Source organism: Limanda limanda, chromosome 8 (assembly GCF_963576545.1).
Source record: "Limanda limanda chromosome 8, fLimLim1.1, whole genome shotgun sequence".
In the NCBI taxonomy this organism is placed as follows: Eukaryota; Metazoa; Chordata; class Actinopteri; order Pleuronectiformes; family Pleuronectidae; genus Limanda; species Limanda limanda.
In genome coordinates, this window is record NC_083643.1 from 1,971,263 (window position 1) to 1,983,314 (window position 12,052).

The following is a 12,052-nucleotide window of genomic DNA, read 5'->3' on the forward strand; positions in this document are numbered from 1 at the left end:
TGACTCCTGGTCCCACCAGTCTCTCCGGTGAAGGGTTTACGCCTCGGCGTACGCGAGGTGATACTGCTCCTCCCTCTTGTTGCAGCGCTTGGCCACGATGGCGAGGTAGAGCACCAGCAGAACCACCCAGTAGCAGGCGTAGAGTATCGTCCCTGTGATCAACAAGGCTTTCTCCGTCTCACTGAACGGCTCCTGGGTTTCGCAGTAGACGGTGTACGCCACCCCCCCGAGCAGCACCAGCGCCCACACGGTGACGGGCACGGCGCCGATCAGGTTGACCACGATCTTCCGGCGGCCCGAGGTGCCCCAGCCCGCCTTGTTGATGGTGAGCAGGGCGAATATTTTGGCAGGGAGCAAGCTGGACATGTAGACCAGAGAGTAGAGCGACATGAAGATCATGACCAGGCTGCCGCGCAGGAAGCAGGCGTAGGTGGCCTTCACCATCCCAACCAGCTGCACCGTCAGCAGGAAGAGCAGGATGTTCCAGAGCCGCCCGCGGTAGAAGAGGTGGATGACGGTGGCGACCAGGAAGAAGGGGAAGAAGCCGGTGACCACGGACTCGTAGGTCATCCAGAGGCTGTGCTTGTGGAACCACAGGGCGTTGTAGAGCCACTCGCGGAAGTAGGACTTGCTCCATCGGGTCTGCTGGTTGAGCCAGCGCAGGTACTGAGTGGGCGTCTCCGTCTGGCACTGCGAGCGCGCCGTGAACTTGGTCTTGTAGCCGAAGCTCAGCACCCGGTTGGTGAGGTGGCGGTCGTCGCCGAAGCTGCACTTGGAGCCGAGGAAGGTCTGGTGGTACCAGGGCTCCAGGAAGCGCTGGAGCAGAGAGTTCCTGTACATCCCCAGGGGGCCGCTGATGCACTGGACGCACCCGAAGTAGGACTGGCAGGCGCGCTCGATGTTGAACGCCATCCAGTAGCGCACGCTGCTGAGGAAGGAGATCCACGAGTCGTACTTGTTGAGGATCTGGAGGAAGGAGAAGCGGAGAGGAGGAGGTCAGGAACAATCCAGAGGGTTGTGAGCAGGTTAGAGATAAATGGAGATAAATCTAGTTCACCTGCACGTCTCCACCGACTCCTCCCACCATCGCATCTTCCTCCAGGATCTTCAGCATCTCGATGGTACATGCTGGATCCAAGACTGTGTCCGAGTCACACACCTGGAGGAAACACACAACGACACACACACAGGGTAACAATACTAACACACACACACACTCACACACACACACAGTCATTCACAGGCCTCGGGTGCATCACTGCTGTAAATCCATGACAGAAATGAAAGGCTGCTGACAGAGATCCCAGCTGCTTCACTGTGGCTGTGCAGCACCAGGGTCGGGGGGGTTGGATTTGACCTTTGACCCACTGTAAAGGTGCAGAGGTCGGGCAACAGCTGGAGGAACAAGCGGGTCGTCTAAAGAACTAAACTCTTCATATGGTCAGTGTTGATTTACTTTAGATGACATCAGACGAACGGTCTGGACGACTTCTACAACCTCATATTCACATTAATATTCATACAGATTAAAATTAGTTTTATAATTGTTGCCCGAGCAGCGAGTCCCTCACATCCCTGCACCACAATTGAATAAAGTTATGATTGTAATAACACAGCAGCACAGACAGAGATCAGATATCAAATCAGCGTGAGGATGAATAAAAATCTGTTTCCTCTCGAGACTTTGTGTAATGTGATTATTTTTGTCTGCAGCCGAAAAGTCAAAGTCTCATTGATGCTTTATGGAAAAGTTTTGGTTCCGACTCACAAAACTCTGAACTATCACGAGAAAGAAAAACTCTGAAGACAACTTGTTGATATTTAGTTTCTTCTCAGATCACAGCTGCTAGCGTGAAGTCTGAAATGTCATCAGCGGTCACTAGGGGGCACTGTGGGTAAACAAGGGGTCCACACAAAGAGTGATTAATAAAACCATAGACATATATAAAGACTAGATGTCTCGTCTGCGTTGCCGGCCAACGGAGCCGGACGTCACCACATGGCGGCCATCTTGCCAGAGGTTGCTCGCTCACCCATAACATTGTGTTGGTAGTGGTAAATAACCATAACTTGCTCAATTTTCAACCGATTTTGAAACGGTCTGGTTTGTTATAAGCGTCAGAGATGTAGTTATGACACTGCATACTTATGAATAATTATGTTATTTTCAAAATCGGTTGAAAATTGAGCAAGTTATGGTTGTTTACCACTACCAACACAATGTTATGGGTGAGCGAGCTGCCCCGTAGCAAGATGGCCGCCATGTGGTGACGTCCGGCTCCGTCGAACGAGACATCTAATCTTTATATATGTCTATGAATAAAACCATATAAAACGGTACACTGAGGTCTATGACTGCCAAAACATCTTGATCGCCCCCTGGTGACTGGTTGCAGTATACATAAAAACGTTGCCTCCTCCACGTTAGCAGATGGGAGACCAAATTCAAAAATACACGTCACATAAATGTTTGTAAAGATGATTTCTTGTTCTCAAATTTGGCTTTAACGAGGCGATTCGTTATGATTGACAGCTGAGACTGAGCAACTGAAATGAACCTTGTTTCCATGGCAACACAACCACTCCACAGACTCTGGCTGCAAACGACATCATCACTGTAAAATGGCAGCACCCCATGGTGTGCACAACTGTTCTATAATAGTTTAATAATGAATTGATATTCAAATTGAAGTTCATGTGCAGTCCATGTTCCAGAAACCTAGTTATGGAATTATTCTAAACGAATGCACGCCATGAAGTCCCCTCGTTTCCAAGTCTGCAACATTTACAATCTCCACAGAGAATCCACAGAGTCCAAGATGGAAACAGGCCATCGGCAGCAGAGCCGTTTATACATTAGTGAACAAACACGCAGGCAGATGGTGCAGCTCCATGAGTTCTCTCACTCCGTCAACGTTTGTCTTTGTAGAAGAAAAGTGGAGTCGTTATGAAAAGAGGAGATTGTCTGCTCACGTGAATCTGAACATTTATTCAACTCGTTGTAGGATTTTTAATTCACTTCTGAGACAACAAATCTAAAGAGAAATCACTGCATCCGTGGAATTTCTGAATTTATACATCCTCTAATCTATCTATCTATCTATCCATCTATCCATCCATCCATCCATCTATCTATGTATCTATCTATCCATCTGTCTATGTATGTATGTATCTATCTATCTATCTATCTATCTATCTATCTATCTATCTATCTATCTATCTATCTATCTATCTATCTATCTATCTATGTATCTATCTATCTATCTATATATGAATCTATGTATCTATCTACCTATCTATCTATCTATCTATCTATCTATCTATCTATCTATCTATCTATCTATCTATCTATCTATCTATCTATCCATCTATCTATCTATCTATCTATCTATCTATCTATCTATCCATCTATCTATATATATATCTATCTATCTATGTATCTATGTATCTATGTATCTATCTATATAAAGATATATCTATCTATCTATGTATCTATGTATCTATCTATCTATCTATCTATCTATCTATCTATCTATCTATCTATCTATCTATCTATCTATCTATCTATCTATCTATCTATCTATCTATCTATCTATCTATCCATCCATCCATCCATCCATCCATCCATCCATCCATCCATCCATCCATCCATCCATCCATCCATCTATCTATCTATCTATCTATCTATCTATCTATCTATCTATCCAATTATCTATCCATCCATCCATCCATCCATCCATCCATCCATCCATCCATCCGTCCATCCGTCCGTACATCCATCTATCTTTCTATCTTTCTATCTTTCTATCTATCCATCTATCCATCTATCAATATATCTATCTATCACTAACATTCTTGTGCTGCAGCTTCTTTTCTGTTTATCTTAAACTCTGACGTACAGAACACTCTCTCTCTCTCCCTTTCTCTCTTTCTCTCTCTCATTCTCTCTCTCTCTCTCTTTTCTCACCTGCATGTAGTCCACACTGTCTCCCAGCGCTTTGAAGGCCGTGTACATGACCTCTCGTTTCCCCCCCCACTCCTGCATGACGCAGGAGTACCTGCAGCCTCTGACCAGCCGAGCGACCCGAGCCGCCTCCTCCATGTGCACCGTGCTCCTCCCCCCGCCGCTGCTGACTCCTCCTCCTCCGCTGCCATCGCTGTGGTAGTTGCCCTTCCACACCAAGCTGCCCGCCTGGTCCGCCCCCCCCATCACCTCCTGGAAAATGTCCATCATGTATCTGTCCTCGGGCCGGTTCCCGTCCACCACCAGCACCACCTTCAGGCCGGGGAAGGAGATCCTCCGGACGCTGCGCAGGCACTTCCTCAGGTAGTCCGGGTCCTCCTGGAAGGCGGCGATGCAGAGCGCCACCGAGCGCCGCAGGTGCTGAGGCCGGGCCGGGCTCCTCATCCTCCGGTGCTCCAGGAAGGCGAAGAGGCTCTGGAGGAAGAGGTGGAGGGAGAGGAAGGCGCCGTACAGGCCGAAGGAAAGGTGGTGCTGCTCGGTGTGGATGAACTGGTATCCTTTGAATCAAAGACACGCCGGGGAAATGAGATTTAAAAAACATCATGAAGGTCACTGGTTTGAATTCTAATAATCATGCTTCTTCACGTCTGTGTTAACCTGTGACGTAGGCCAGCAGGATGGTGAAGAGGACCACCGCAGCGAACAGGGTGGTCACCACGATGTTCAGCGTGTTCCTGCAGCGGGAGGGCATCTGCAGGAAGAGGAGGAGGAGGAGGAGGAGGAGGAGGAGAAGAGAATCAGAGAGGAAGAGGAGCCAGCTCTGTCCTTGGTAGATTTTTGTGAAGCATTACACACCAAAGACCATCACATATAAACCTAACATGGTTTAAATCATATCTATCACATGGCAGGGTTCCTCAGGGTTCTGTAATCTATCCATCTATCTATCTATCTATCTATCTATCTATCTATCTATCTATCTATCTATCTATCTATCTATCTATCTATCTATCTATCTATCTATCTATTTATCCATCCATCCATCCATCCATCTATCTATCTATCTATCTGTCTATCTATCTATCGATCTGTCTATCTATGCATCTATCTATCTATCTATCTATCTATCTATCTATCTATCTATCTATCTATCTATCTATCTATCTATCTATCTATCTATCTATCTATCTATGTATCTATGTATCTATCCATCCATCCGTCTATCTGTCTATTTATCTATCTATCTATCTATCTATCTATCTATCTATCTATCTATCTATCTATCTATCTATCTATCTATCTATCTATCTATCTATCTATCTATCTATCTATCTATCTATCTGTCTATCTATCTATCTATCTGTCTATCTATCTATCGATCTGTCTATCTATCTATCGATCTGTCTATCCGTCTATCTATCTATGCATCTATCTATCTATCTATCTATGTATCTATCTATCTATCTATCTATCTATCTATCTATCTATCTATCTATCTATCTATCTATCTATCTATCTATCTATCTATCTGTCTATCTATCTATCGATCTGTCTATCTATCTATCTATCTATCTATCTATCCATCCATCCATCTATCTGTCTATTTATCTATCCGTCTATCCGTCTATTTATCTATTTATCTATCTATCTATCTAACTATCTATCTATCCATCTTTGTATCTATCTATCCATCCATCCATCATCCATCCATCCATCTATCCATCTATCCATTCATCTATCTATCTATCCATCCATCCATCCATCCATCCATCCATCCATCCATCCATCCATCCATCCATCCATCCATTCCTATCTATCCATCCATCCATCCATTCCTATCTATCTATCTATCTATCTATCTATCTATCTATCTATCTATCTATCTATCTATCTATCTATCTATCTATCTACCTATCTTTGTATCTATCCATCCATCCATCCATCAATCCATCAATCCATCCATCTATCCATCCATCCATCCATCCCTATCTATCTATCTATCTATCTATCTATCTATCTATCTATCTATCTATCTATCTATCTATCTATCTATCTATCTATCTATCTATCTATCTATCTTTGTATCTATCTATCTTTGTATCTATCCAGCCATCCATTCATCCATCTATCCATCTATCCCAATTCTATTACCTTACTCATGCTTCCATTAGGAAATATCATACATTTTCAAAGGTTTTTCTTTTGGTAGTATTTCCTCACTTGAGGGTTAATGGAGGATGTTGCATCTTCCTAAGTTTTGGAAACGAGTCGGACTTCCCACGTGAGGAGGCGGAGCTCGTTATCCAGAACAGCAGCGGTCCAGGATCAACACAGACAGGTTACACATGGCATGTGAGACCAGAGCCTGTGGACTCACAACGCTTGTAACTCCTCAATAGTGTCATTTCCTGTTTTGCTTTTCTTCCCACTGTAAAACCTTTCATCGGCCTCGGACGACTGGAAACACACGAGCCTCTGACCTCATGGAGAAACAGCTCGAGAGGCGACAGACACCTTCACACCAACTGTGACTATCACTCAATCATTCATCACATTTCAAGTTCTACTGCTGCTGCTTTCAGGAAGAAACTCGATCAATCACTTTTATTGAGGTTAAAGCACTGAAGCTGCTTCGGGACGTGAACTGAGGTCCAGACATTTTCCTGAAGGGTCTGCGTGTGAGAACGAGTCCAGAACCTTCCTGACGCCCTGTGGGAAAGAGTCCGGGAAATATCTGAGTGAATCCTCGAGAGGAAACAGGAAAACGATTCAGGAGTCGAACACAGAATCCGACCAAAACGTCAACGTGCAAAGAAAACTGATGATAAGGGCCTGGTATTTATTCGTCATGTTACCGGAGTTTGTTTTTCACTTATAAAAGTCGGACATTCAGGAAGAAGTCCCGTGTTTTTATTTAACTAACTCAGACATTTACGTTCTCACATTCATCTCCTCTGGGTGACCTCAGCTTATATCTGGACTTCACTGCAGATCGAACTTGCTTTAAATGGAAGAACTCACTTCCTGCTCGTCTGTTCTGGTCTCCGTCCTCTCGTCTTCCTCCCTTGGCCCCCCCCCCACTCCCTCTCTCCCCAGGTTAATAGCTCTAAATAAAGGCCGGTCAGGATTTGGCAGCTGCTCAGGAGCAGTTGAACCAGAGGAACAATCCCGTCCTTTCATGAATGGAATTACCTCCTGCCCTCACCTGGCCAGGCCCGGGCAGCAGAGACAGACTGATGTTTATATCCGTGCACTCACATTCATCCAGCGCTCTGATGTGGACGCACACATTTACATTCACTGGCTCAGAATCACTTTTCCCCCACGAATCTGGAGGAGGAACTCTCTTGTGATTCTCAGATTCTGACAGAAAAGGAGATTTAGTAAATTGACGGTTTGGGGATTTTTTTGGAGGGTTTGTTTTTTCATGTGTCATCACATCAATTACAGGTTTCCACTGACGGTATTTTATTACCTCCGATAAGAAGGTTACATTTTCACCCCGGTCCGTTTGTTTGATTACACAAAAACTAGATTTCCAGGAAACTCTGTGAAACATGGAACACGGGCCAAGAAAGAACCGGTTCAGGATCGATGGATCCAGGAATTAACTTCACGTGAAATAGATGTTTTTCGCATTTTCAACAATTTCCCAGGATATAGTTCATGGATCTTGATTTAAAAAAAGAATCAGGCAGAGTTAAGGGACTGATTTATATGAGTGTGACCAATACAAATACAAATCTGGATCTCGTGGACTTAAATGTGGTTTCAACAGCTTGGCAGAAACACATTTTGCTGCAGAGTAGTTATCGTATTCTGTAATATTGCAGGATATTAGCTGAGGTTTGCAGTCGACTGTTTTCCATTCATTCTCTCCTTGTCTGTTTGATTTTCTGTTCTGTAACTGTGTTCAGGCCTTAATCATGATTTAAATTGAATTATTAGGTTTTATCGACGCTGGTTGTAAAAAGTGTGTCCTCTGGTTCAGCCTCTGCACAAAGGAGGAGACTGGAAATAGGACAAGATGCTGAATGTCCCTTTGTACAAGGAAGCTCCTCCAAACCAGAAGGATGATGAATTCCCACCAGCAGCAGATGTCAAGGATCACAGGTTCACATCACGAGTTGTGTCCCTGTGACAGTTACTGATTCAGCTTTTTGGAGTTTAAAAGTGAATTCTCCTTTCAGAACCACTGTCCCTGCTCCTCCACACGCTGTCACTCGGCCTGATTCTCTGGTAGAAAGCATCGTCGTGGGTATTTTGCAGTTTTTTTCCTGTTGGGATTTTGTGCGGCAGACAAAAGAGTCTCGGCCTCGGAGTGAGATCTGCGCTGGAGTTTGGCAGCTGAGGCGACGTGGTCTGAACGCCCCCGGGGCCACGGGGCAGATAACGAGCGGACAGGAGCCTGGACTCTTTGATTAGAGGGCCACAGTCTCTGGGAGGGGTCGTTGTCATGTCGGGAGCTGGGATTAGAGAGGGACAGTAGGGGGGGGGGGAGCAGGAGCAATTAGGCCCCAGGTTACATCTGCCGTTCTGCACCACTGACTCCAGCACAGTGCGGGAAAAGTACGTCGCATCTTTTACAGCACTGAATAATCAACGCTTTATAAGTTATTATGCACAAATAACACGATTACCTTGGTCAGCATAAAGTTTCTCTGATGAGAACCTCAGTGAATATTAAAGAGAAGCCGGCTGAAACCAGGTCTGTGGACATGAGGTCCAAGTGTCCAGGTCTGGATCAGGAAGCTGCTCAGGACCAGGTCGGTTACAAACGGATCCAGGAGGCAAAAATATCCAAATTCCCAACAGGGCAAAATACATCTAAAGATATTTGTTTTAAAAAAAGGTCAAGAAAAGAAAGAGTGAATCAACACCTCCAGGTTAAATCAGTGATCATGTTCCCAGTAGTTCCCCGGAGGGACAGAGCCTCATGGGAAGAGTTCCCTGAATCCATCAGACTGAATAAACTGTTCAGGTGAGGAGGAGGAGGAGGAGGAGGAGGAGGAGGAGGAGGAGGAGGAGGAGGAGGAGGAGGAGGAGGAGGAGGAGGAGGTGTTGCTGAATGATGGTTTGGACTCGGGACAGAGGAGGGAGGGGAAGCAGGGGGGGGGTGGAGGAAGATAGAAGACGTTAGGAAACAGGTCATGAAGGAGACAAGGACTCATGTGTCATCACTGCTTGAAACTAAAATAAAGATGGATGACACGTCTCCACTTCCTCCAACTTTCCAGGAGTGAAGCCAAAACATCCTGGACAGACGAACTAGCCCCGCCCACGTTGTATAATAATTAGTGTGAATAAAGATGGAGGACATGACGGCTCCAAAAAGTGAAGCCAAATCATCTTGATCGCCTCCTGGTGGCCGGCTGCACTTAGGGCATAAACCCCGCCTCCTCCATGTTAGCAGACGGGACACAGACCGAACTACAAAAGTTAAAATACGATAAATAAACGACAGCTGAGACCGACTCATGTTTTTAGTATAAATCTAATTATTTCCATGTTTGATTTTGAGTTAATCCGAAACTATTCAGATTAGATTTTTTGTAATTCAATGGATTAGCTCGCGAATTCTAAAACAGTAAATGATGATGTCATCATGTCCACGAGGAGTCGGTATGAACGCCGCCCTCTAGTGGCAACCTCAAAGATTCAGGAATGTTGGAGGACACGGAAGATCATTTTTAATTAGACGGTGAGTTAATGACTAAGAACTTTTAGTCGTATAGTTTTTTCTTTCTTGAATTTCCGGCAGTTGTGGAGAAAATCAAAGTTCAGACGGACGGAGCTAATGATCCTCTGATCTGAGATCTGCTACAGAACCCTGGTCAGACCAGAGCAGGAGATAAAGAGGGAGGAATCTTTATGGCTTATGGCAAAATGTCTCATTTGTTAGAGGGAGAAAAGAGACGAAGGCTGGTTTTAATCTTCATCACTTCGCCTGATGCAGCCTGACAAACCTCAGCAGGTTTACACCAAGGACAAAGTCACTTCCTCCTCTTCCTCCTCTTCCTCCTCTTCCTCCTCTTCTTCACTCAGGCGGCTCCAGCTCGGCAGTGAAGCCGTGGAAAAACCAAACAGGCCGAGCGTTTTCCTCCAGAGACGCCAGCGGACGCCAAGCAGCCGAGGCGCTCGTTTCCCGACCGTTAGCGTCCAAGAGCAGAACATGGAGGAGACGCCAGAGGCAACACAGGCTCAATACACACACACACACACAGACACACACACACACACACACACACACCTATTCTCCAGGTTTTACAGCTTCCATCAGCAGCAGTTTTCTTTCTTTACCTTCTTCAGCCTCGTTAGAGATTATTAAACTTATAAAAGGTAGATTTCCTCTTCCTCTCTCTCTCTCTCTCCTCTCACTCAGCTCAAAGGTCACTTCTTCCAAATTTAGTCAAACTTTCCGTTCTCTCCCTCCTGAGCACGTTCCTCCCCGGGTGAATAGTTTCATTCATTCTCTCTTTCCCCCCCAACCCGTCACCTCATCCTGCAGCTTCACTCACATTCTCATCAGATCTTGATTCTAAACCTATTGAACAGATATTTTGTCTCTTAGTGTAAAGCGTGTAATGAGAGGCTTTACCTTCCTGAGCCGGTGGACCCTGCGTCTCCGTCTCCCCCCTCAGATCTCCGTCAGCCTGGTGCGTCCGTCCACACACCCCCACCCCCCCCCACACTCCTCCTCAGCACAGCACGCTCCTTGTTCCGTCCTCCTCCTTCCACCAGCTCACACTACATCTTTATTCCTGCTTGCTTTAATTCAGGAGATGCCACATACAAATATACAGCCGGCAGCTTAGACCACCACCCTCCACCTCCTCCTCTCAGGGCCGGCCTCCTCCTGCTCCTCCTCCTCCGCCGCTGCCTCCTCCTCCCTCGCTCCACCAGGACTGTCCCAGGGCATGAAGCCCCCCCGGCCTGGGATCAGAGGTGCTCAACCAGCAGCTGATCCTGGAGCAGGTTTAGGTCTGGTGACGACAGGTTGGTTCTCCGGCTCTCTCTCTCTCCGCTGCTCTCCATCCCGGCTCCTGGTTCCCACCTTGCGCCCGGGGTCACCTGGTGGCAGTGAAGGAGGAGATGAAGGTTGATCCCGTCCTCTCGTCCTCTCGTCCTCCTTTGTCCCCTGCGGTGAAGCGTCCCCGGGTCGGGGGGGCAGCCTCTCCTCCTCGGTCCGGTGCTGCAGTGTCAGCAGCGCTCTGCTTTCCAGTCGAAATCTTTCTCTCCCTCTCTCCTCCTCCTCCAACCCTGCTGAGCTGCTCCTCCACACCTCCTCCCTCTGTCTCCTGTAACCCCCCCCCCCCCTTTCTCCCTTTCTCCTCGCTCCCCTCCTCCCCCTCAGCACCCCCCCACTCAGCTCCCTATCTCTCTGCAATGCAGCCGGCAGCCTCCCAACAAGCCCGGGGACTGTTGACCGGAGCCGCCCCCCCCTCTCCTCTCCTCTCCTCCTCTCCACCCGGCTCAAAGCATCCTTTATGAGCTTATTTACCTTCCCTCCCTCCCTCCCTCCCTCCCTCTCCTCCCTCTCCTCCCGGGCTGAGCTGCTGACATCCTGCAGGTTCCGTGGCCGTGGTCGAGCTGGCAGCCCGAGACGAATCGCAGAACGCCGCTGGGAATCGATAGGCGGCTGCCAGAGCCACTCACACACATTTCATTGAAGTCAGGGAATAGAAAACACGTAACTCAAAAACAAAAAGCTGTCAGGAGGAACCGAGGCTGAAGACGCTTGTGTTCTCCTCCACGTTCTCCTCTGTGGCTGGCGGGCCGTGACCTCTCAGGGCTTCAGACCTTTACACCCCAGAGCAGGACAGATGCTAAACAGCTGGATCTGACATTTCCCAACATGCAACATGATAGTATCATATTTAAGATCTGGAATTATGCTTCTGCAGGAAAGGTGAGGTCACAGAGGCCGACAGGAGGCAAAGCTCAAACCTCCCAAACCTCCACGATACGTTATTGATAACAGAGAATTTCAAACAAAGGAAGAACTCACTCTCTCATGACTTCCAGGGGGCGCTCTCTCAAGGTAGCTCCCGAATGACTAAGGGCGGAGCTACAGCTCTAAAATTCAAC

The 12,052-nt window shown here is 46.9% G+C and overlaps 1 protein-coding gene across 1 annotated transcript in view; it reads right to left on the reverse strand.

The window, feature by feature from the left end:
- has3 (hyaluronan synthase 3) overlaps positions 1-4,715 on the reverse strand; it is a 4,722-nt gene extending 7 nt beyond the window's left edge. Inside the window, exons 1-4 of the mRNA XM_061077366.1 lie at positions 4,622-4,715; positions 3,968-4,521; positions 1,058-1,159; positions 1-966 (exon numbers count right to left, since the gene is read on the reverse strand). The exon at positions 1-966 is cut by the window's left edge and continues 7 nt beyond it. Coding sequence (XP_060933349.1) covers positions 37-966; positions 1,058-1,159; positions 3,968-4,521; positions 4,622-4,715 — 1,680 coding nt within the window. The 3' untranslated portion in view covers positions 1-36. The remainder of the gene's footprint in view (positions 967-1,057; positions 1,160-3,967; positions 4,522-4,621) is intronic.
- Positions 4,716-12,052: the final 7,337 nt, after the last annotated feature.